This window comes from Schistocerca cancellata, chromosome 4, assembly GCF_023864275.1.
Source record: "Schistocerca cancellata isolate TAMUIC-IGC-003103 chromosome 4, iqSchCanc2.1, whole genome shotgun sequence".
Taxonomy (NCBI): domain Eukaryota; kingdom Metazoa; phylum Arthropoda; class Insecta; order Orthoptera; family Acrididae; genus Schistocerca; species Schistocerca cancellata.
Window position 1 is genome coordinate 45,675,719 of NC_064629.1, and position 27,486 is coordinate 45,703,204.

At 40.4% G+C, this 27,486-nt stretch overlaps 1 protein-coding gene across 3 annotated transcripts in view; it reads left to right on the forward strand.

Annotated features, from left to right (window-relative positions):
* LOC126184978 (TBC1 domain family member 22B) overlaps window positions 1-27,486 on the forward strand; it is a 154,209-nt gene that overhangs the window by 43,209 nt on the left and 83,514 nt on the right. For all 3 annotated transcript variants that reach the window (XM_049927678.1, XM_049927679.1, XM_049927680.1), the window contains exons 4-5: window positions 12,184-12,339; window positions 24,274-24,507. In XM_049927678.1, the coding sequence (XP_049783635.1) occupies window positions 12,184-12,339; window positions 24,274-24,507 (390 nt within the window). The remainder of the gene's footprint in view (window positions 1-12,183; window positions 12,340-24,273; window positions 24,508-27,486) is intronic.

The window sequence follows — 27,486 nt, forward strand, 5'->3', positions numbered from 1 at the left end:
AAATGGCACCTGCGGCAATTCCATCAGTATGTTGCAAGTATCAGTCTTGGCCAGTGTCCTGTGTAGTTGCAATTTGTTCAGATAGTTGGTGTTCATGTGATGGGTGCTTCTGTAACCAACCAACTGAATTGTTTGGTGTTTTAAGAGATTTATACTGCATACAGGGAAAGTGGAAGAACATCATCCTCTAAGCCACAACACATACAAACTTGTGTGTTGAGTGACTGTAATGTACAGTCATTGAAAAGCATTGTGAAGAAAAGTAAGGTAGTGATAGCTGCAAAAGTTGCTGCAGAACTGAATGTTGCACCCCAGAACCCTGTCAACACCAACGCGAAGGGAGCTCCATAAGCTGCAAATTGCAAGACATGCTGGAATTCCAAAACCATACATCATTGATGCAAATGTGATGCCGAATTCATAAAACCTGTACTAAGGAGCAGTGGTAGAAAGTAATTTGGTTGGATGATTCTTGTTTCACAGTTTCCAACTTATGACCAAGTTACATCTGGCACACCATCCCAAGCCAGTGATGCAGACTGCTTGCTTCCGAGAATGAAATATAGCAGGGATTCAGTAATGATTTGGGCAGCCTTATCATTGTATTCCATGGGCCCCATGGTTACTCTGCAAGGTTGCGTTACTGCCAAAGATTGTATAACGATTTTGGCTGATCAGCTCCATCCCACGTTACAGTATTTATTCCCCAGTTGTGATGCTATGTTTCAAGGTGACAGGGGCCTGTTAATACAGCTTGCATCATCCAGGAATGGCTTTGTGAGCACAAGGATGAATTTTTGCATCTCCCCTGGCCACCACAGCCATCAGATCTCAGTATTACTTAGGCTTTGTGGTCTACTTTGGAGAAAAGGGTGTGTGATCATTCACCTTCATCATTACCTGAACTTGGGCTCTGTCTTGCAGGAAGAATGGTTCACTGAAGTGCCAAAGAGACTGGTATAGGCATGCTTATTCAAATACAGAGATATGTAAACAGGCAGAATATTGGCGCTGTGGTCAGCAGCGCCTATGTAAGACAAGTCTCTGGCGCAATTGTTAGATTGGTTACTGCTGCCACAATGGCAGGTTATGAGGCTTAAGTGAGTTTGAATGTGGTGTTATAGTTGGCCCATGAGCGATGGGACACAGCATCTCGAAGGTAGTGATGAAGTGGGGAATTTCCCATACGACCGTTTCACGAGTGTACCGTGAACATCAGCAATCTGGTAAAACATCAAATCTCCAACATCGCTGTGGCTAGAAAAAGATCCTGCAAGAATGGGACCAAAGGTGACTGAAGAGAATCGTTCAATGTGACAGAAGTGCAACCCTTCCGCTAATTGCACAGATTTCAGTGCTGGGCCATCAGCAAGTGTCAATGTGTGAACCATCATCGATGTGGGCTTTCGGAGCCGAAGGCCCACTCCTGTAGCCTTGATGACTGCATGATACAAAGCTTTATGCCTTGCCTTGGTCCGTCAACACAGACATTGGACTGTTGATGACTGGAAACATGTTGCCTATACCAACGAGTCTCATTTTAAATTGTATTGAGTGGGTAGATGTACGGGTATGGAGACAACCTCATGAATCCGTGGACCCTACGTCAGCAGGGGAGTGTTCAAGCTTGTCAAGGTCCTGTAATGGTGTGGGATATGTGTAGTTGGAATGATATGAGACCCCTGATGCCTCTAGATACAACTCTGACAAGTGACACGTACGTAAGCATCCTGTCTGGTCACCTGCATCCCTTCATCCGGAAGACTTGGGCATTCCATCAGGACAATGCGACATCCTACACATCCAGAATTGCAACAGAGTGGCTTCAGGAATGCTCTTCTGAGTTTAAACACTCCCACTGGCCACCAAACTCCCCAGACATGAACATTATTGATCATATCTGGGATGCCTTGAAATGTGCTGTTCAGAAGGGCTCTCCACCCCATCATACTCTTAGGGATTTATGTACAGCCATGCAGGATCCATGGTGTCAGTTCCCTCCAACACTACTTCTGACATTAGTCGAGTTCATGCCACGTAGTGTTGCGGCACTTCTGCTTTCTCTTGGGAGCCCTATATGATATTGGGCAGCTGTACCAGTTGCTTTGGCTCTTTGAGTGTATAGGCATGGTAATGTGTCGTATTTTTGGTGTTTCCATATTTTTGGTGCAGACATACTGACCTGTAGTGTAGCAGCAGGTCTATGTTAAGCTGAAAGATAGCAATTTGTTTGCGAGTTGGCGAAGCCAACAAATCTGAAGTCATGAAAGTCACTATAATTTTTGCTATGGTGTTTAATTTATGCATATTGGATTTCGGTCGGTAACTTACATCTGCTGTTTTGATGACATACCAGGTGTACAAGCACGAAATGTGGATTTCAGACAACAGATGTCGCAGCAATGCAGTTTGTGCAATATACATTTGACAGTGCACCATTTTGTTGTGTCATTAACAAGTGTCAGCTGCGCATGTGTGATAAATTGGAAAAGTGGGTGCGTAGTGTTGTGTTCAGTATGTCGAAATTTATATGGAAGAAAGAGCATTCATGGACCGCATAATTGTTTGTTTTGATTTGATGAAAACTGCCACTGGATGATACCGATTACCTCGAGAAGCTTATGGTGAGCATGCTCCATCGCAAGATACATATGAATGATGGGTCCGGTGTTTAAAAAATGGTGACTTCGATGTTGCTGACAAGGAACATGGGAAACCACAAAAAATATGAAGATGTGACATTGGAAGCGTTGTTGAATGAAGATGATTCTCAAACACAGAATCAACTCACTGAGTAATTGGGCATTAATCAACAAAGTATTTTCAATTGGCTGCGAGAGATTGGGAAGATTCAGAAGACCGGTAGGTGGGTACAACATGAGTTGAGTTACAGCCAAATGGAAAAGTGCAAAAACACATGTCCGCCGCTCGTGGTCTCGCGGTAGCGTTCTCGCTTCCCGAGCACGGGGTCCCGGGTTCGATTCCCGGCGGGGTCAGGGATTTTCACCTGCCTCAAGATGACTGGGTGTTTGTGTTGTCCTCATCATTTCATCATCATCCAGGAAAGTAGCGAAATTGGACTGAGCAAAGATTGGGTAATTGTACGGGCGCTGATAACCACGCAGTTGAGCGCCCCACAAACCAAACATCATCTGCAAAAACACATGTGGGATTTTGGTTGCTCGGTACAAAAGGAAGTCATTTTTGCATCACATAGTTACAGAGAATGAAAAGTGAATTCATTTTGAGAATCCCAAGTGCAACCAATCATGGGTAGACCAAGGCACACCATGTTGGAAGCGCTCGGCTAAGAAGTTCTACCCCATGCGGCTTACTCACCAGACTTGGCTCCTTCCGATTACCATTTGTTTGCGTTGATGGATCACGCACTTGCTGAGCAGTGCTTTGAGTTTTATGAAGGTGTGAAAAAATGGCTTTATGAATGGTTTGCAGCTAAAGTGGAAAATTTTTAGTGGGTACAAATTACCCGAAAGATGGGGAAAATGTATAACAAATGATGGAGCATATTTTGAATAAAGCACTGTTTATCATTTTTCTGAATTTAATATGTTTCTTGAGATAAAAAGTCCGCATTTCATACTAGTACAACTGGTAATAGCTCAAAGGAGATGGCTGGTATCAGTAGGTTGAGTATTTCCCCACCTAGTGCCAAGAAAGTTTAGAAATGGAATGTGCCATTAGTGCCGTCATTCCTCAACAATTGTGCCATTTGTTTGTAGACAAACAATGGTATACCAATGCTTAGAAGTGGAGACTTGTCAGGTGAGTTATTAAATTTTGTTTTCTAGTCTTATGTAGATGATTTAATAAAGATATTTTAACCAGTTGTTTCTCAACATTGTCAGATGTTCTGACTGGATTGTGGTTGTTGGTTTGATCTTGCTGTCTGGGCTGCCAGGTGCAATTGGTTTGACAACATCCCGTAGATCTAGCTACACATCTCAAAAAAAGGTTTGCATCACCTCGGTTCCGAGAGTTCCGGAACCTGTATAGAGAATTGGAATAGAGATCAACATAAACATCATTTTGTCATTTTTATTGCTCATGAAAACCACACATTGCATGTTGTACCACCATACAGTGAGACCTTCAGAGGTGATGGTCCAGATGGCTTTCACACCGTTATCTCCAAGACCCAGTACCATATCCTCTTGCATTGATGCATGCCTGTATTCGTTGATGCATAGTATCTACAAGTTCATCAAGGCACTGTTGGTCCAGATTGTCCCACCCCTCAACGGCAGTTCGGCGTAGGTCCCTCAGAGTGGTTGGTGGAGCTCGTCGTCCATAAACAGCCCATTTCTATCTGTCTCAGGCATGTTCGATAGGGTTGATGTCTGGAGAACATGCTGGCCACTCTAGTCGAGCGATGTCATTATTCTGAAGGAAGTCATTCACAAGATGTGCACGATGGGGTGCGAATTGTTGTCCTCGAAGACGAATATCTTACCAATATGCTGCTGGTATGGTTGCACTATCAGTTGGGGGGTGGCATTCACATATCGTACAGCCATTATGGCATCTTCCATGACCACCAGCGGCGTACTGTGGCCCCACATATGCCACCCCAAAACAGCAATGAACCTGCTGCACTCGCTGGACGTTGTGTCTAAGGAGTTCAGCTTGACCGGGTTGCCTCCAAACACGTCTCTGATGATTGTTTGGTTCAAGGCATATGCGACACTCATCGGTGAACAGAATGTGATGCCAATCCTGAGCGGTCCATTCAGCATGCTGTTGAGCCCATCTGTACTGCACTGCATGGTGATGTGGTTGCAAAGATGGACCTCGCCAAGCATGTTGGGAGTGAAGTTGCGCATCATGCAGCCTATTGCGCACAGTTTGAGTCGTAACACGACGTCCTGTGGCTGCATGAAAAGTATTATTCAACATTGTGGCATTGCTGTCACAGTTCCTCAGAGTCATAATCCGTAGGTGGCGGGCATCCACTGCAGTACTAGCCCTTGGGCGGGCTGAGCAAGACATGTCTTAGACTGTTCCTGTCTCTCTGTATTGCCTCCATGTCCAACATCGCTTTGGTTCACTCTGAGACACCTGGACACTTCCCTTGTTGAGAGCCCGTCCTGGCACAAAGTAACAAGGTGGACGTTATCGAACCGCGGTACTGACTGTCTAGGCATGGTTGAACTACAGACAACACGAGCTGTGTACCTCCTTCCTGGTTGGACAACTGGAACTGATCGGCTGTCGGACCCCCTCTGTGTAATAGATGCTGCTCATACATGTTTGTTTTCATCTTTGGATGGGTTTAGTGACATCTCTGAACAGTCAAAGGGACTGGGTCTGTGATACAATATCCACAGTCAACATCTATCTTCAGGAGTTCTGGGAACTGGGATGATGCAAAACTTTTTCTGATGTGTGTATTTTATTCTTTCAGTTTTCTTCAACTGAACCAACTCTAACTTTGTGAGAACTTAGATATGCTTCATGGTACTTTTATTTTCCAGTGGCTGTCTCACAACTCATCCCTATCTCTCTTCATTTTGTGCTTGTGATGTCTGCATGTGCACTTGAACTACTGTTGCTTGTGTGCTTTCGATTCTGATGATATTCATCCCGTTACTGAACATTTGACAGGAACTTGCCCTTAGCCCCGCCTCCCTATTGGTAATGAATCCCACTCCTTACAATGCCCTCAGAGGCATTTTAGCGAGAAGGAAGTACTTCTCTGATCGATTTATCACTAACCTGGTTTCTTGCTGCTTCAGTAGTCCCTCGTTGCACAGTAGTAGTGCTCAGGCGCCAGGTTTCATGTAGGCTGCGATCCTACTGAAGTGAAGTGGAGTGTTTCGTGATGCCAATTGTTAAATGTCAACAACATTTTGTACTATACTCGTTTTAATAAAGAAAATACTTTGAAACACACTTCAAAGAATTTCCAGTATGGTGTCTCTTGGCTACCCCGTTATTCAACTCTTTACAACACATTAACACATTTCTCACTTTCCATACTCATGATATTGTAAGATCCTACTCCCGAATAGTCGGATCTTGTCCCTACTAAGATTGCACTACATTGCCTCCTTTGATTTCATCACCAATGCTCCTTGCTGACACTTAATTGTCAAATGTACACACAGCCTGGCTGCTACTGAGCATTCCCGATCGCATAAATGTGCTTAATACTTGGCTTAAACATGTGAAGGGAATGCATGTATGCATTACATCCTGTGGTACCATTTTCTGTTGCTGTTGATATTCTCTCTCCATTTATCTTCAATGACTCCTATTGTATCTATACTGAGCCATTGCATTTCCATTTTCAGATTTTTTTTTCACTTCCCTACGTCATTGGACTTCTGACATCCCATGCTCTGACTTGTAGTGCTTTTGTTGGTTTTTCAATATTATTCTCATGTTACCTCTCTCTTAGCAGTCCCCTCCAGGAGATCTGAATGGGAGACAAGTGCAGAAATTATCATGACACTTCTTCAGTGCAGTTTGTTTTTCCTGTGGATTCACATTATTTTTCTTTAATACAGTGGTTTCCATTGCCTTCTGCATCCTCATGTCATAGAAAATTGCTGCTTCTTTTGCCTTTATGAGCAGTTTCACACCACAAGGGCAAAAGGCTGCCACGAACTCTATCTGCACCTCCACCTTCTTTAACAAGGCTGTTGGCAGAAATTTGGTGACTACTTGCACCAGAAGTCTTCAGCTGTTGCTGCTGCTGATAATTGTTCTTCAAAATCTAAGCTGTGACTAGGATCAGAATTTTGACCCCAGGGCCTTTTGATTAGTAGTCAGAGACACTGCCCCAAGACAGTGGTATATTACTGCCATTTATAGCTTACAATAGTCCCATTAGAGGGCATGCAAAATTAAAAATCAGTTGATAAGGCAATATAATCTTTGTAACAAAAGATGAGAGATTTTTTCAGTGGTCGTGGTTCATTTGAATCTAATTATTAATAATAATGTGCAGGGTGTATACGCTCCAAGACAACCGGGAAATCCGGAAAAACCCAGGGAATTTTTTCATCTGGGAGAAAACTGGGACTTTTTTAGAATTCCGGGAATTTTTCATTGTTTTAGTTTTTTTGTAGTTTGGACTGGTAAGAGCTGATGCTCCAACAAAGAATTTTACTTTGGCCTGCTACTGCAAAATAATACTGCAGCAATAAAACATAAACGAGGAAAAAAAAACTTAAGTTGCAGAGGAAATGTACAATTTACAACAACAAAACACAGTCTACACACAAACGTCTGCCAACAGCAAAATGTGTTGAAAGCTTTAGGATGAAGACGATGCAATACTTCATAACAACAAACTGCTTCCGATGGGCCACACACCGTTGGGTGGCTTGCGGAGTATAAATGTAGATGTAGATGTCACAACAGTTTATATTAGGTTCGTTTGGGCAGTTGCCAGCGGGCTTATGCACATGCACAGTTGAGTTGCATATGAGCAGTACCTTCTCCGAGTTCTGGTTACTTGAAGTGAAGTGCAGCTGTAGCAACAAGCAGCCAGATGCTACCTGAAAAATTTTTCTGGTGCGTCCAAGCTGCCAGATTCGTGCATGTGCAGAGAAGTCTGAGTTGTTGTGGGATTAGGGGACAGTCTCCACGTGAACTGTGTTTACGTTTAGTGGTTTTGCTGTTTCCTTTTGGTTTACAGCTCTCACATCAAATGAAAACAAAATGGATTTCTGTGGCCACGAGCTATAAAGTGAATTAAAATACATTCACATAATTATGGAAGGTTAAAATATGTTGTTAGTTTCAGTTTTCTGATTTTATTATATTTCCAGGTTTTTCTTAGTTGCACATTATTGCCTTGCAGAACAATGAATTTATTTTTATCGGTTTGCTAAAAAAATTTGCCTTCAATTAATCTTTTCTGCAGAGGCAGTCAATTTATTTGAAACACTATTACTAGTGTCAGCTGTTTGCAGAATTTCGTCTACACTTTATCTTCTGGGACATGTGGCATTATGCCATAATAAAGAACTAAACATGAGATAATACAGTACAGGTACTCCAAGAAAATTTGCATTCCCGAAAACCACACTGGGAAGTTTCATATGAGGTTGGGGCCTACTTTTTTGTGAATCTGGAAATACAAATGTGCCCTTTAAGTCAAATTATGCCTTTTCGTATAGTTTACAAAATTCCGATGCTCTTGTAATATCCTCTGATGTCCTGTTTCAATAATGACATAATGTAAGATCTCTTGATGCTATATACGTACGAATATGCAAAATCCCCAAGACTGTCGGTCTTTTACAGAAGCTCAAAATTTAGTGCGGACTTCAATGTGAGATGCTTATAACACTTTACACAATGAAACTTTGTCTCGAAACCTGGCAGAAAATCCAAAGAGATTCTGGTCGTGTGTGAAGTATGTTAGTAGCAAGAAATAATCAATGCCTCCTCTGTGCGATAGCAATGGAGTTACTATCAAAGACAGTGCTGCCAAAGCAGAGGTACTAAACACAGCCTTCCGAAATGCCTTCACGAAAGAAGACGAAGTAAATATTCCAGAGTTCGAATCAAGAACAGCTGCCAACATGATTAACATAGAAGTGTAAATATCCACGGAGTAGTAAAACATTTTAAATCACTTAATGAAAGCAAGTCTTCTGGTCCAGACTGTATACCAATTAGGTTCCTTTCAGAGTATGCTGATATGTTAGCTCCATACTTGACAATCATATTAACCGTTTGCTCGACGAAAGATGTGTACACAAAGACTGGAAAATTGCACAGGTCACACCAATATTCAAGACAGGTGGTAGGAGTAAGCCACTTCATTACAGGCCCATTTCATTAACATCGATATGCAGCAGGATTCTGGAACATATATAGTGTTCGAACATTATGAATTACCTCGAAGAAAACTGTCTATTGATACGCAGTCAACATGGGTTTAGAAAACATTGTTCTCGTGAAACACAAATAGCTCTTTATTCGCATGAAATGTTCAGTGCTATTGATAAGGGATTTCAGATCAATTCCGTATTTCTGGATTTCCAGAAGGCTTTTGACACGGTACCACACAAGCGGCTCATAGTGAAATTGCGTGCTTATGGAATATCGTCTCAGTTATGTGAGTGGATTTGTGACTTCCTGTCAGAGAGATCACAGTTCGTAGTAATTGACAAGAAGTCATCGAGTAAACCAGAAGTGATTTCTGGCATTCCACAAGGTAGTGTTACAGGCCCTTTGTTGTTCCTTATCTATATAAACGATTTGGGAGACAATTTGAGCAGCCATCTTAGGTTGGTCGCAGATGACGCTGTTGTTTATCGACCAATAAAGTCATCAGCAGATCAAAACAAATTGCAAAACAATTTAGAAAAGATATCTGAGTGGTGTGAAAATTGGCAGTTGACCCTAAATAACGAAAAGTGTGAGGTCATCCACATGAGTGCTAAAAGGAAACTGTTAAACTTCGGTTACACGATAAATCAGTCAAATATAAAAGCCGTAAATTCAACTAAATACCTAGGAATTACAATTACGGACAACTTAAATTGGAAGGAACACAGAGTTGTGGGGGAAGACTGTGTTTTATTGGCAGGACACTTAGAAAATGTAGCAGCTCTACTAAGGAGACTGCGTACACTACGCTTGTCCATCCTCTTTTAGAATACTACTGTGCGGTGTGGGATCCTTACCAGATAGGACTGATAGAGTACATCGAAAAAGTTCAAAGTAGGGCAGCACGTTTTGTATTATCGCGAAATATGGGAGAGAGTGTCACTGAAATGATACAGAATTTGGGCTGAACATCAGTAAAAGAAAAGCGTTTTTCATTGTGATAGAATCTTCTCACAAAATTCCAATCACCAACTTTCTCCTCCGAATGCAATAATATTTTGTTGACACTGACATACATAGGGAGAAACGATCACTACGATAAAATAAGGGAAATCAGAACTCGTACTGAAAGATGTAGGCGTTCGTTCTTTTTGCCTGCTATATGAGATTGGAATAATAGAGAATTGTGAAGGTGATTCGATGAACCCTCTGCCTAGCACTTAAATGTGATTTGCAGAGTATTCATGTACGCGTAGATGTAGATGATGTATGTGGGCTGCCTACGTCATTGTAGGTGCGCAGGCCCAGTAACGCCATTTTCTGGCTCTCTGACAACTGCTGAAACGAATTGTAATAGGTCACAGTAAAAATATTGCGGTTAGTTGTTTGAAAAGTGTTACTTTCAAAGTACATTTTATTTTATGCAATACAAGTTATGTTATGTGTGTGAACATGTTTTGAATTTCTTAAATCACAGAGCATTTGATTCTCATTTAAAGCTTAACACTTTGAGGGCCAGTCACTTAGAAGAATTTCAAGCTGAGAAGACCAGACATTTACGCCATTACTTAAAATTTTACTGGCACATTTGTGTGATGTATCGACAAAAAGACAAATATTATATGTGAAAGCTTAGTTTTTCTTGTAGTTACACTATGTACATTAATTGAAACCATTAACTTTTCCTATTTGTGTGTTCGCGGTACTTAACAGTGATGTTACTGTAGGCTGAATAGGCCTACGTCGTGTGTCCTATGCTCTGAATCACTACATTTACATGCGACACATCTTCGGAAGGACAAAAACAGTGTTTGGGAAATCTGTCATGTTTATATGTTAAGGTCTGAAGCGGATTTGCTAACCCAGTTAACTATGGCACCTGGAAATCAGTTGATATAGTTTATGATTTAGTCAGTACAGTCGCAATTTCTCTTCAGTTAGACGAGATGTAAACAGCTTCAGTCTAATATTTCTACTTACAATTCACTATACAAAAAGCCGCTCCATCAATATTAGGTGAAATTTTTAGAAAACAAGACAAAACCTGACAGTCCAAGCACATTTCTGTACTGGTTCCGTTTACATGGGAGCGGAAATCGATTGCGGACTTGGGAAACTGGCAACAGGAAGTGGATTTCCAGAATTGATTTTGCAGTGTTTACATGACCACCCAGAAGCTGTATTCGGTTTACTAAATCCGCTTTTGGGAGCCCCATATAAACGCAATGAATATCTGCTGTCATCGGGTGATGAGATTTCGTGACTTGAGCTATAATTGACTTACAAAAGCGCATCGCAATCTCGGTTTCACTGCTTCAGAAACTAACGTTCGGTGTTTGGTGGAATTCGACTATGTACTTTTGTAATATGAAAATATGCAGCGTACGTGTTGCTACAAATCAAAGATTTTTCAAAAATGCATTTTTTTTCTGGGGTTTGCTTCCTAAAGTGGCGGGAGGTTCTACACCGGTTTATAAAACCTTAACCATTCAAGGGATTGATAAGTTTTACAAATCTGAGGGAAAGTATACTGTCGCTTAACATGGAAAAAGTGTATTTTCACCTGGGAGAAAGTGTATTTTTTAACCGGCAAATCTGAGAAAAATCCGGGAATTTTTTTCCTTGTCCAAGTATACACCTTGATGTAGCTTCCTGCTTCCTAAGAATATACCTCAGAGCAAGTTGAATAAAGAGCAAGCTGCCGTATACTGGCATTTCTCTGGAGCATACTAGTGATTGGCTTATTAAAAATGCAAAATTCTTTATTTGCAAGACCAAAAGCATTTTTTTAAGCTCCATGAGTTTTAAAATGCCTATAATTAAAAATAGCTTCCTCATTTCCACAAAGTGAAACCATATGTACGTGTAAAACTAAAATAATGTTGTTACTGACAAAAACATAGGTCATAATGTCTGGCAACTTCCAAGGAGAAAAGGAATTGTATCACCATGTCTGACTATTTTTTCCCAGTATTACTTTTGTTAAAAATTCAGCTGTCATCTTTATTTCCAGTATCTGTGTATAAACCGATAGTCTTATCGGTGATAAATCTACGATAATTGAGAAAACTTCTTTTCAACAGATCTATAGGTCAACAGGGAAGAAATATGTCCATACTCCATCACAGATTGGTCGTGACTCGTGCTAAGATACATCTTAAATAAACTGCTTGATAAAAATTAGATCACAATTTAACTGCTGTGAATATGCCCTGAAGTAACTTTAGACATCAGCCACTTCATAAGAATTTTACATTTAAGCTGTATTGTGACTGTGGTGGTGGTGGGCGGTAGTATTAGTAATTCTGTGTTCCATACCTTAGTAGTTCTGCATTTTATGGGTGTCTTAATATGAATTTGTTCTTCATTTTCCAGATGTAAAGATTTCTAAACGTGTGGCACAATCAGCTGCAATGACTGTGATTAACAGTCATCGCCATACTTCCTCCGAAGCAGCATTTGCTGATATTTCTCCACATACGCAGAATTTCAAATCTGAGGGAAATGTGCTTACCTTTTCTGCAAAAAGAGGTAAGATCTATATAAAAAAATCTCCAGTGTATCAATGAAAAAGTCAGTCGAGAAAACCAATTTTATGAGACGAATTGTTGGCCATCCGTTACCTTCAATAGGCAAAATGTGTAGCACTACCCATCTCTGTATCCAAGATTGCTGATGCATTTGTGTGTGGTGGCAGTTGACTCTGAGGTAACCTGGTCCGAATCCTGGTGGTGGATGAAATTTTCACTGCCAGTATGTGGTCAGGAAATGGGGGAGAGGTGGTAGTGTAAAGTTCCTGGTCACCAGTCTTTGCACCAATGTTCTGGATTAAATTCCAAACCCCTCTGCATTGTCTCATGAAGTGTTGATGGTTATCCTTCTGTCGGATGCACATGTTAAGTTCGGCAGCCCCCCTAGGTGTTATTAGAGAGGAGTAGGCTATGTGCTAGTGCTGAGTTTCACCACACTCTTCACTGATCATCATTGTACAACACAAACATGACACTATACTACGCACACATCCATGAAATTCACCTACACTCTACAAATAAATGTACAACACTACTCTCATATAACCACAAGGAAAGAGACCAGTGTACGTGGAAGAACACCCTTTCCTACAGATGGATGAACACACCTCGTGGGATATCCCAGCCAACAGTACCAAATGGCGTTTACATTTGAGTGTTTAGTACTGCTGATAGATGCATACGAAAGTAAAAGTGAGACATTGCCTAGCTTTGGGAACCATAGTCCCTTCCTCAGGGAGGAGAGATGGTTAGGTTGTCGAAAGTTAAAAAGGAAGGGCATGTCACTTAGGTCCCAGTATGAGAGGTGCCCATCTGTAGTGAGGGCAAGGATAGACAAAGATCGAGGGAGAAGCATCAGTGAGAGTAGGTCAGAGATGGTGCATTAGTAACTAAAGTGTGAACTTTAGTCCAGAGATAAGGTCAGAGTGAGAGGTAAAGGTAGACAAGGGGGAAAAGGGATGAATAGTGCAATCAATAATTAAGACAGGAAAAAAGTAGTCATAGAGGGTGGGATGTATTAATGGAAATTAAGTCCAAGAGGATGTAGAGGTATGGGGATGTGTTGGAGGGCAAATTTGCATCTCCGGAGTTCAGGAAAACTAGTATCGGTGGGAGGATAGGAATCACTCGGGTCCCTTCAGTTATACTGTTGAGCATGTTTAGCAGCTAGGTACTTGGTGTCCTCAAGGCAGACAGTTCTTCTTTGCCCATTCATACTCTTAGCCAATTTGACTCAACAGACCTGAGTGCTTGCTACACCAAATGGGCTATTTAGATCTGCCCACCTGATACTAGTTACCCTGAACTTTGGAGACAAAAGCTTGCCCTCGAACATACCGTATTTACTCGAACCTAAGCCACACATTTTTTCCGGTTTTTGTAATCCAAAAAACCGCCTGCGACTTACAATCGAGTGCAAAGTAAGCGGAAGTTCTGAAAAATGTTGGTAGGCACTGCCGCAACTGACTTCTGCCGTCGAATACGTGTAGCGCTACACAGTCATGCTTTGCAGGCACAAAGATAAATACTGGCGTCAAAACCTCTGCATCAGTAAATAATTTTTTTTAAAAAAAAGGTAGAAGACGAGCTTTTTTCTCCGCCCCGAGTTTTGACCCCTGCATTGCATTGTAAGTAACCACTGCAGTAACAACAAATAGCAGTCTCTTGCCATTGTTTCGCCAATGAGACAATTCCTCCCATTTTATTGTAAGCGGCGGTAGCGCGCACAAAAGCAAGCCATGCCGCGAGTGGCGACAGGTCGTAAACACTCATTATAATGAATGCGACAAACAATGCATGACACAGTACAATAATGCATTTTCAGCTTAGAGTGACCTAAACACCTGTAACAAAGAGAACGGCACTTATTAGATCAAAGCAAAATAAGTAATCGATTCAAACCAGACGAAGCACGTGAAAAAGGAAGGGTACCCGTATAAATACAGACGGAGCGCCAGACTCATAGCATTGGCTACCTGGTAAAGCTTAACTGCTAAGCTTACGACTCGAACCAAACTACTATAGCTTTATCTTCATCCATTCGACCTAAATTGTGTCTCATGTTACAATGGACCAACTTTGTTTCGATTTGGAGGTGCGGTCTAAAACTTGTCTCTCCTCTTGAATTTAGAGTCTCAAATTTTAGGTACGGCTTAGATTTGGGATAATTTTTTTCCCTTGATTTCAAGTCTCATTTTTCAGGTGCAGCTTAGATTTGAGTAAATACGGTATCTGTTCATCCTGGCACATTCTTGTACTAAATCTTCTTTAACACACACACCCATACAGTGTGAGAATTGTGAAGGTGTTTTATGATGAATGTGTAAATAATCAACCCTCCTTTACATGTATAACGTGACCCCAACCACTTCAGTTGCAGTCTGGCAGCGATGGTGTAAACCTGTCTGCCCCACTGCTAGTTTTCACTGAGAAGTAACAACGAGCAGTGAGACTGCAATTCATCATAGATTTTCATCACAATACGGGGACAGTGTGTGTGTCACATAAAACTCTTTATTTGTCTGTTAAGTGGTTTGAAAGTGCCTAGACGAGTATGACATGTGAAGAGGAACAGGACGACTGTCAATGTCCACCATAGTCCAAAAGATTCAGTAAGCTCGAGAGATGATTTTAGTTGACATGCGAGTTACTATCAGTCTAGTCGCGTCCTTTTGGACATCAGTCACGGTTCTTCCTAACACATCCACGACCAACTCCGCTTCTGTAAGGTTTCTGCACGACAGGTACCGAGATGACTTCCTAAAGAACTTGAGATCACATGTGTTGACTTCAGCTGATGCCTGCTTGATCATTCCTACAGGGAAGGTGGTCCATTTTTGACTAGGATAGTTATCAGTGATGGAACATGAGTGCAGCATTGTGAGCTAGAATCAAACCACCAGAGTATGGATTGGATAAAGAGAGGTTATACTAACTATTTTTTGGGATGCAGATTGGCATATGCTGCAAGAGTAGGGGAGAGTGTTGTGTCTTGGTACACTTTTCAGACTTTTGCCTCTAGTGAGCCCTGTACTAGAAGTTTAATATATTCCATTTGTAAATGATTGCACTGACTTATTAAGTACTGCAGTCTTTTTGTGAAATCACAAAAGTTACTCCAGAAAATTAAGGCTTTTCCAGATACAACAACATGTTCTGAGGTACAACTTGATCGTGTATCTATGAACAAATATTCTACTGAAATTTAAAACCGTTGCAATCAAGGAACAAATATTCTATTAAAATTTAAAAGCATTGCAATCAAAAAAATCTTGTCAGTATTATATTTGTCTGTTTGTTACATTATTACTCTACTGCAAACCAATAATCAGTAATAAAATCAGTTTAAGCAGAAGCATTGTCAAAAACCAGTTACAAGTTAAATACATTTTGAGGTGGAAACTATTGAAATGTAACACACACATTTCCATTTTCATGACAGGTAAAATTGTTTGGACATTAAAGAAAGTCAGTTTGGAAGTATCATGTGTTCCATGGTAAAAGATGTTTTCATGTTTCAAGGTACAAGATGGTACATGATTTGCAGAGTATGGCTTAACTGTCCACATGTTATATAAGTAGCTCTAAAAATACATATTATTTTACTCTCCATAAAATTCTGTACCTAAAGAATTAACAGTACATTCCAAATAGTTTTAATGTACTATACAGTACTTAAATGTGTAGTATGCAGAACGTTTACAAATGCTGCACGAAACAAAACCTCATATCTAACAAAAATAAAATTTGTAGAAAATTGCAGAAACTGCTTGGACTGAACTACTAACCAGAAAACATCATGTGGGTCTAGGTACACTATCCTCTTTTCAACACTCTCCCCTACAGAACAGAGGGAAAAGCCATCTACAAAGAGTTTTCAGTGAATTGTCAGAAAAGAGCTCAATCCCGCGATTAACAGCAAACAATGAGGTCTGTTCTCATAGAAAGTATTGCTGTTCTACAACAAACCCACATGCACATGGCTCACTGCACTGTTGAAACCATCAAGAAATCGGGTTTTGAACTGCTGGGACATCATCTTTACTGCCCAGATCTAGCATCCTCCAACGTTTGTCAAGTTGGACCACTCAAGGATATGCTATTAGTTCATAGAGTTTCTTCATATGTGGAAGTGCAGAAATCGGTGCAAAAATTACTTTGCTACCAACCGAAAACCTTCTTGGTGGGAATATGTTAGCTTGTGGACTGCTGGACACTGCATTGAAAAGAAAGGAGAATATGTTGAAAAATAATGTATATGTCAAATCACAAATTTTTGTAAATACATTGTTAAAATAAAATTTGTAGGCAATTTTTGACTCGCCATCGTAATTCTTTATTGCATTATATGTTTCTCTTAGCCCGAATCTTACTTCTCACTCGGACCTAATCATCTCTGGACTGAAGCTGGCACCGTACTTACTAATGTCCACCTCTGACCTATTCTCCCTAACATTTCCCCTGCGTCTTTGTTTATCCTTGTCTTCCCTATACATGGGCCCCTCTCACCCTGGGGTGTGAGTAATCTGTCCTTCCTTTTAACCTTCACCAACCTATCCCTCTCTCCCCTCTGAGTGAAGAATTCGTAGGTCGAAAGTTTAGGATGTGTATAACTTTCTCTTTTATATGTCTGTCAGTAGTAATACAAATTTTGCCTCCTGAAGGTAAGCAGTGGCCAGAAAAAATTATCCTACTATCTTTGTTTTCTGTTATGTGTCTTGATCTACTATTGCATAAAATCTCTTATATAGCATCTATTGAGTTCTACAAGTGTAACTTAAACTAGACTGTGTACAACAAGGAAGGAATCTGCTAGAAATTCTTTAATTTCTAAAATGAAGTCTATTTTTAAATGTTGCTTTTTCAAAACATGAGACCACAGATATATTTGAATGACAAAATATCTTCAGTTCGTTTTAAACAGATTGGGTTTGATACCCTTTATACTGTTGCATTCTACACCGCAGAGCCAAAGAAACTGTTAAACCAGCCTAATATCATGTAGGGCCCCCGCAAGCACGCAGAAGTGCCACAACATGATGTGGCATGCATCAGCTGAATGTCTGAATTAGTGCTGGCTGGAATTGACACTATGAATCCTGCAGCACTGTCCATAAATCCTAAGAGTACGAGGGGGTGGAGATCTCTGAACAGCACGTTGCAAGGCATCCTGGATATGCTCAATAATGTTTATGTCTGAGGAGTTTGGTGGCCAGTGGAAGTGTTTAAACTCAGAAGAGTGTTCATGGAGCCTCTCTGTAGCAGTCCTCGACATGTGGGATGTCACATTGTCCTGCTGGAATTGCCCAAGTCTGTCGGAATGTACAGTGTACATGAATGGATGCAGGTGATCAGACAGGATGCTTACGTACATGTCACCTGTCAGAGGCATATCTAGACGTATCAGGGGTCCCATATCACTCCAACTGTACACACCCCACACCATTACAGGGCCTCCACCGTCTTGAACACTCCCTGCTGAGATGAAGGGTCCATGGCTTCATGTGGTTGTCTCCATACCCGTACTCGTCCATCTGCTGAATACAATTTGAACCGAGACTCGTCCGACGAGGCAACATGTTTCCAGTCATTAACAGTCCAATGTCAGCGTTGACAGGCCCAGGCGAGGTGTTGTGCAGTCATCAAGGGTACATGTTTTGTTGAATGGTTTGCACGCTGACACATGTTGAGGGCCCAGCATTGAAATCTACAGCAATTTGCAGAAGGGTTGCAGTTCTTCTCTTCAGTCATCATTGGTCCTGTTCCTGCAGGATCCATTTCTGGGCGCAATGATGTCGGAGATTTGATGTTGTACCGGATTCCTGATATTCACGGTACACTTGTGAAATGGCCGTACGGGAAAATCGCCACTTCATCGCTACCTCTGAGATGCTGTGTCCCATCGCTCGTGTGCCGACTATAACACCACATTCAAACTCACTTAAATCTTGATAACCTGCCTTTGTAGCAGCAGTAACTGATCTAACAACTGTGTCAGACACTTGTTCTCTTATATAAGTGTTACTGACTGCAGCACTGTATTCTGCCTGTTTACATATCTCTGTATTTGAATACGCATGCCTATACCAATTTATTTGGTGCTTCAGTGTATTTGTTAATTTGACAAAATGACTGAAAAATAGGAAATATCTGTAGCTTATGTCTTCACAGGATAATGTGTGTGGTGTGAACTCTTATTTTTATGTGAAGTTTTCATAAGTGTTAATCATACTGATTCATTCAGCAAAACTTGTTGTGTACCACCAGAAAAATTATTTGGTCTTTGAAGGAGAAAAAAGCAATCTTCAAACTGCAATTAAACAGATAGTGCTCATTGCATTACTGTGACATCACCATGCTATACAGCTGTTGGCTGCAGGCGGAAAACAAACAACCGATATGTTGTAATCTGGCAGTTTTCACTGTATTTCACAATTTTCAGTTTATTTCACCATGTAGGCCATAAATTTTTTCTATTTTTGAATTGAACATAAAAGGAAAGAACTCTCTAAACTGCATTTTTAAGGTATAATTTGTGGCCATAGTGTGTTGGGAAACGGCTCAATTACCTCAGATATCATTAGCAAAGTGACAGTCTTTTCAGTTACGTACCCCACAGTATTACTAATGGCAGAACCCACTTTTTTTCCTAATTGGTCTATTATATGACATAAAATTTTGAAATTTCTTTCTTGTCAGTTTATGGGTCTGCGATTTGGTTACGGCAGTTGATGTTGTGAATGTTGGTAAAACTGCTACCTAGGAGGAGGAGAATGAAATTCTTGCTCTGACTTCAATTTATAGCTTCTGTGCCTGTTTATACTTAATAATCCCGTACCTTAGGAATTTTGAATGTTTCTTAGGCGAAGGTCTGTAAAATCAAAGGAGACGCAGCAGCTCATTTAACTGGTATAGGGTGGTGATGGTATACAGAGTTGATGGTATACAGAGTTGATGGTATACAGAGTTGATGGTATACAGAGTTGATGGTATACAGAGTTGATGGTATACAGAGTTGATGGTATACAGAGTTGATGGTATACAGAGTTGATGGTATACAGAGTTGATGGTATACAGAGTTGATGGTATACAGAGTTGATGGTATACAGAGTTGATGGTATACAGAGTTGATGGTATACAGAGTTGATGGTATACAGAGTTGATGGTATACAGAGTTGATGGTATACAGAGTTGATGGTATACAGAGTTGATGGTATACAGAGTTGATGGTATACAGAGTTGATGGTATACAGAGTTGATGGTATACAGAGTTGATGGTATACAGAGTTGATGGTATACAGAGTTGATGGTATACAGAGTTGATGGTATACAGAGTTGATGGTATACAGAGTTGATGGTATACAGAGTTGATGGTATACAGAGTTGATGGTATACAGAGTTGATGGTATACAGAGTTGATGGTATACAGAGTTGATGGTATACAGAGTTGATGGTATACAGAGTTGATGGTATACAGAGTTGATGGTATACAGAGTTGATGGTATACAGAGTTGATGGTATACAGAGTTGATGGTATACAGAGTTGATGGTATACAGAGTTGATGGTATACAGAGTTGATGGTATACAGAGTTGATGGTATACAGAGTTGATGGTATACAGAGTTGATGGTATACAGAGTTGATGGTATACAGAGTTGATGGTATACAGAGTTGATGGTATACAGAGTTGATGGTATACAGAGTTGATGGTATACAGAGTTGATGGTATACAGAGTTGATGGTATACAGAGTTGATGGTATACAGAGTTGATGGTATACAGAGTTGATGGTATACAGAGTTGATGGTATACAGAGTTGATGGTATACAGAGTTGATGGTATACAGAGTTGATGGTATACAGAGTTGATGGTATACAGAGTTGATGGTATACAGAGTTGATGGTATACAGAGTTGATGGTATACAGAGTTGATGGTATACAGAGTTGATGGTATACAGAGTTGATGGTATACAGAGTTGATGGTATACAGAGTTGATGGTATTCATATTTTTGGCGGGACTGTTCCATCATATCAGCAGAAACTAGTACTGGCATGACAACATCAGCGCAAGTCAGAGCCAATATTGCACCCAGAATTCCAGTTAGGACCGCCAAGAACTGTTTGCTGGAAGTTGGCCTGTGAGCAAGGATTCCACCTGCCAGGAATGCCTTCACACCGCATCGCTGTGCAGCCCATCTGCGATAGTGCAGCAACAAATTCAGGGTGGAAGTCTCCTCGTGTGAGCTGGCTTACACTCACACATCAGCAGTGAGCAGTTGGCCAGCTCTCGGCAAGTAGTGGAAGGGGAAAGGTGTGTGTGTGTGGGGGGGGGGGGGGGGGGGGGGGAGGTGATTGAAACAAGGCCACTCGGCACAAGAAATGTTATCAAGAAGTCTATTCTATGGCTGCTAATAGTTCTATGGAGATGTATTACTTTATAGTGGCTAATTAATGCCCTCGTGGCACGTTTATTTCCTGAAACAGTTGCATTGATGAGAAATGACAATGATTCGATAGTTACATTTCATTTAATTGGTGACGGAAATAATATGAGGTAGTGATATTTTTTTTCTATGGATGCCACCTTATGATGATGAATGTCGTTTTCAGACAAAGTTTAAATTGTCATCCACATGTATTTCACAGCTCTTTTGTTCACACATTAAACATGAAAAAGCTGCATATGGATGAAAACTACTAATTTTGCTTTTCACTAAAGTATCGGTGTCTGGGATCTCTTTCTGAGCAATCCAAATTCGAACATAGCTTTTAAATTGAAGTGTGTCAGTGAGATTCTGTGCATAGTTTTCAATCTCTTCACTGCGGAAAAAAGTTTCTTGCACAGTTATGTAGGTCCAGACATCAACATAAGTAGCTAAGAACTTGTGAAATTTTGGAAATTTGTCTTGAAGAAACTTTTTGCACATGTCTGTAAGACTTATCTTATTATGAAACTTAACACTCAACTGCCTGTCACATTGCAGATCTATAAGTTGTAATTGTAGCCAGGCACCCAGCACTGACATCTTGTAAATTGATATGGGTGTGTCTGATCTTCACTTTGAAGTTTCTAACCCAGCTGTAAGGCTGCTTTTTATTAATTTTAGAAGAGCTACTCTCACTTTTAAGCACTGCACTATTAAGTACAAGTATATATGCTTGTGTTTAAAACTATGGCGAAGTTAACATATTGTCATTCCTCTGAAGACAGAGCACAGTTTGCAGTTCCTCTGTGCTACATAGTGATATTTGACAGCCACATTTTCCTTCAAGTGCTCACTACCAAGGCAGCCAGTTAGCATGAGCACTCATGTCCGCCTAACTGTCTCCGGAACAGACGTGCTATAGAATACGTTGCCTGTACACATCTAACATTTGTTGAACTTAGCCTTAACAATGCAGGATACATCCAGGGATACTTTCTATTGTTATACCTGTGAAATTGGCAAGATGTGGACACAAAGCAGGGTAGTAGCAGTGCAAATATTATTTTTTGCAACATGCACCCCCAGCTGTTCATCAAGTCTCTGGGCTGGCACAAGCCTGAGACCTGTTTCTCATTGTACATGTCTGGGATATGATAAGTAGGTGTCAGATTCAGTTGGCATTTCTGTCAATTTGACCGTTCGATGACAACAGGTGGACGTAGAATGGAACACTGTGTCCCGAGATGACATCCCAGAGCTTCATGATCGCACCTGTGTACCATTTTGGGACTGCATTTTAGCTAGAGGAGACTATACAAGATAGTTACATTGTCCAATATGCATCCAAAGATGTCTGTGACAGTAAGTCATCGGGCTAGAAGTTGGCAGTCAAGGGAGTCATGAATTAAACGCTTGTAGGAATAAAGGTCATGCTGTTGCGTTTGTTGCTCTCTAAAGGAAACAAAGTACTCCCTGATATCACATGCATTGCAAGGAAAAAAAATAGAAAAGTGTCTTCAAACTATTATAATTATATGGACTTGTGCAGGTGGATATAACCAAGTTGATGTTGACACATTTCTGGAAAAGTCTTATTTATTCACAAAATTGATTTTCATGTGATGGCTTTTCCAAGATATGTAATACTCAAATCTAATTGACAGATACTCCTCGTGATATAGAATGGAGCTGTCAATAGCAATCTTTCAGCAAATCTTTGGTTCCATATTAGTACATGCAAGTTTATTGAACTTCATGTGTCACAACCTTGGTATTCACTTGAAACCTCTAGTCTTTTTAATGCAGAAGTTGCAAGAACTGTTGGAAGATGATGTGAGTTTGGTTACAGTATTGTTCTTTCTGGGACCACTTAAAACATGGGGTGCACAAGACAGAAATAGCAAAAACTGTTTAGTTACAATAAAGCACACACCATGTGTGTACATCAGTTCATGAAGATACTGACATATTTTGGTGAGAGTGCATTTCTGTAGGATAAGTGGGAACATATCTACAGATTAGACAGAAACATTCCAAACTCATTTTTGTGAATGTTTACTATTCTGTCAGAGGATTGCTTTCATATATAGGTTCATGTCTGTACTTTTGTTTCCTGTTTCTCACAATAGCAGCTGTTCCTCATTATATCACACATTTAAAAAATGTTGTGAAAAGAAGATAACTCCTAGTTAGTTTCCTTTAAATATTTTAATTTGAAAATGCAAAAAAAATCCACTATTTAATGTGTTGTAATATAGTAATTATTGTCTTTTCTTACATTTTCTCTTAGAGTTGCAAATCTGCATTTACCACCTGCTTGTGCAGTGCTGTGTACTATATCAGTTGCCACATATCAGTATCAATCAGGAAATTCAGCATTTGTACAAAACAATATGATTCCGAAGCTCAGCCCTACAAACAAAATGTGGTGATATTAATTATTCATTTAGCTGTTGGAATAAGAAAAAATGTTGGGTGGATTCTCATATGCTAATTCGCTCCTCATTACTCCAAGAAAGTTTTCTTGTACATTACTATGCAGCCTAATATGCTGATGAGCCATTAAATTCTGACCACCAGATTAGTAGTATATTGGTCCACCTTTGGAGTGCAATAGGGCTGCAGATCTGCAATAGGGCAGTCCTTCATAGGTTTCTGGAACTATGTTAACTGATATTAAACTTCCTGGCAGATTAAAACTATGTGCCAGGCTGAGACTTGAACTCTGGACCTATGCCTTGTGTGGGCAAGTGCTCTACTGACTGAGCTATCCAAGCACAACTCACAACCCATCCTCACAGCTTTACTTTTGCTAGTACCTCGCCTCGTTCCGGCACCCAGTTTTAATTTGTCAGGAAGTTTCATATCGGTGCACACTCTGCTCCAGAGTGAAAATTTCACTCTGGAAACATCTCCCAATCTGTAGCTAAGCCATGTCTCCGCAATATCCTTCTTTCCAGGAGTGTTAGTCTTGCAAGGTTCGCAGGAGAGCTTCTGTGAAGTTTGGAAGGTAGGATATGAAGTACTGATATAAGTAAAGCTGTGAGGATGAGTTGTGAGTCGTGCTCAGGTAGCTCGGTCGGTAGAGCCCTTGCCTGTGAAAGGCAAAGGTCCCGAGTTTGTCTCAGTTCGGCACACTGTTTTAATTTGCCCGGAAGTTTCATATAGAGAATTTTTTTCCCTCCACACAAAAAGACAATGGTCGTCCCCAATTTTTGTCTTGGGTCAGTCTGAGTAACTGTCAGGCTTGTGATGACTCCATCAGTAATGGGATGATTTATCAAAACACGCATATGTAAACACAAAAAATTAAAATTTATGTACTACAAATTGAAACTAGTGAGTTGTGCTTTAAGCAAATATCAGCGCATCTGTGAGGTACGGAGAGACTTGTATGCATGAACAGGGTAGTTGTTTTGCATGAAAAACCTATTGCAGTTTCAAAATACCTTGTGATAATAGGAAAAATAAGTTTATGTTTTAAATGTGTAAATTATTGTGTTGTTTAGCATCCTCACTGTCACCTGTGCGAAGTTCACAACAACAACAACAACAACAACAACAACAACAACACCAGCAGGAGCAGCAGCAGCAGCAGCAGCAACAACAACAACAACAACAACAACAAAGTTCTACGCTGCCACAACACTGTTCTCCAACAGTGTCTCGTAACTATCCTGGAAGACCACGACCCATGCTTTCAAGTCAGGGTCGCTCAAAGATTTGTCTTTCCTCTAAGGAAGGTGTGTTTGTCAGCTTAAGTTCTTTTTAAACTTGGCAATATTGTAATTGTCCAGTTATTTTTCATCTTTTTCCATTGCTTCAAGCAGTTGTTTGCAGTACTGTAGGACATGTCAGTGTACAATTTCCTTGTCAGGCTTACATACATTTAGCGAGTTTGCCTTTGCGCTGTCCTTGCTCCACACCCTGTTACTGCTGCCCTTTCCTTTACTTGGAGTATTCTGTTGTTACAATTTTAACATTTGTCTGGAGTGCTGTAATTGTCCAAATTACCTATATTAGTGAGTATGGCATTACTTGCATTTTTAAACTGTAATGTATTTTCCTATTTCATATGACTCCATACTGCAGTAATCATTTTCAGTTGTAATACAGGCTGTTTCTAAAAAAATTCACCCAATTTCACAAGACTGTGTCTTGTAAGTGACTGAAGGTAGAAATTTTGGCTGAATTTTAATTTGTGCATAGGACGGCGAGGTCTTTGTTTTCAAAAGAATCAATTGATTTTACAAGGGTATATCTTTTACATGTTTGCGCATCTAGGAATACATTTTACATTTATGTTTAGGATTAAGGTTTTAATTTACCTTTCACAAAAAGTTCACTGTCCTCTCCACTAGATGCAAATCAACATACAGATGATAGTCAAACTCTCACTATACTTTTGTGATCATTTCTAAAGTTACTGTGTTCACCACAATTGTTATGAGGTGTTGAGTTCATCAAAAGTTGTTGGAAAGGGAGGCACATAGGTGGAGTCTTTTAAAAATCCACACCAAAAATCGAATACCATGAGAACAGGTGATATTGGAAGCCAGTGGTGCAATATGAGAATTTTATGTCTCTTGCATTGTTCGCTCAGTGACACAGCTCATTTTTAAGAAATGCTCTGACATGCAGGTGTCATTGTGTTGGTACTCTCTCCTGTTGAAAAATGGAACTTTCAGCATGTTCTCGCAGTTTTAGAAACAGCCAAATATCGAGTATGTTCAGGTATGTGAGCTGTGTAACTGTATTTTCTGCAAAAATGAATGTATTGTTAGTCTTTCTTCAGGAAACAGCTATAAATTCCTAAAACTTCGTAGAGTCTTTCTTGTGCTCAACTAAATGTGATAGCTGTGTTCTCCATATTCTTACATTGTGGTTGTTCCCTTCATCACTTAAAGGGAATGTACGCTCATCACTGTACACTAAACATGGAGGGAAATTGTTATTGCCCATCTCCATACCTAGAATGTATTTACAAAACCATACACATAGTTGTCGATCATTGCCATGAAAGGGTTGCAGCAACTGAATACTGTAAGGCCCGAAACATAAATGTCATTGCAGAGCATGCCAGACTGACACACAAGTAATGACCAATTCTAAAATCATGCAACACAGTTGTAACATAATTTTACCTGTTGCAACTGAGGACATAGAACACCTTTTGTTGCTGTGTTTCCACCATCTCGAACACATTGGGTAATGAGCAAGAGAGTGAACGAACTGCATCAAGGACACCCTAGCAGCAACTGTATGAACCACAAACTTACAATTGGCACCAAGGTACACTTATAGTTTCTTATACACCATCTCTAATGGCCGTGTCGCCCAGGTATGCAAGAATATAATGTTACATGCTTTCTTTTATAGTTTTAAGTATTTCATCAGTATTCTATGCAAGTAAAAAAAAAATGTTCCAGTTGTTGAATGATGTGATTATTATAGAATTGATATCCTTTCAATATTTCTGTCGTAAAACAATTTCCAACATCTCATTTTGTAGTCCTCTTTCTGCTAGTCCTTCAGTCCTGCTTGACCTGAAGCTAATGGTCGTGTGTAATTTTTGTTATCTGATTTCTTGTGATTTTACTCTCGCTTTGATCAGATGAAAGAGAATGTATGTGTTGTGTTACAATACCTCAGAACTCTTCAAAATAGGACCCACCTGCATCATTACATTTTTGCCAGCACGATTTCCAAGTGTTGTAGGCACCCTAGAAGGTCTGGATGAATGTCCTTTGGGGCATGGGTAAGAGCAACTTTCACATTGTCATTGGTCTCGAAATGGTCCTTCCAAGGGTGTCCTGAGCCAAGGAAACATAACTTTGCCAGAACAAGATTGCAACTAGGGGGCTGGGGGAGCATAGCCAAATTGTCTTTGATGAGATAATCCATCATCAAGAAGGCTGGGTGTGACTGGGCACATTGTCTTGGTGGAGCTTCCAGGAACAGAATATGTAGGGTCTGATATGAAAATCTATCTTTCTTTCCAGCTGTTTGAGCTCTTCAACGTACAAAGTAGCATTGACAGTGTGTCTGGCAGGTATAAACACATGGTGGACAAAATCACCTGCATATGAAGAGACAGTGAGCATTGTCTTCACTTTGGATCTGCTCATGCACAGAAATGTACCACTTGGAGCTATCTCTCTTCATTTAAGGGCCATATTTCTGCTCAGTTCATGAAGTTCTTCACAAGTAAGCACTCACTTGGACTTGCGGTAGCTGGTCAGAATTTTTGAGGCCAGTTTTGCATACACTTTCTTCATGTTCAATTGTTTGGTTACAGTCTCCCCAGAGTCTGATCTATTGGACAAACACTCATTCTATGACATGTATTAGAAAGTTCATGCACACGAGTTATACTGTCTTCACCTTTCAACACTGAAGAGGTCCAGAGCAACTTCCACTGTAGATGTTATCCTGGCATTCCAGAAACATGTTGTGCCACAGAAATATCTGCCATGTTGACAGAAATTCATTTACAACTGCCTCTTCAGTTATTGGAAATGTTTCAGCAGTAGACTTCCCAAGTTTCATGCTGAATTTGACTGCATGCAAGTGAACAAAGCAGATCACCTAACAGGTTTGCATTAGGGACATATTTTGACACTCTGGGAGCCCAGAGTGGTGTTGGTTGAGTTGGGAAGCTAACAAACCCTGTCTACTAGTTGACGGATAGGCCATGATCTGACCAGTAGGAGTGTTAAAAT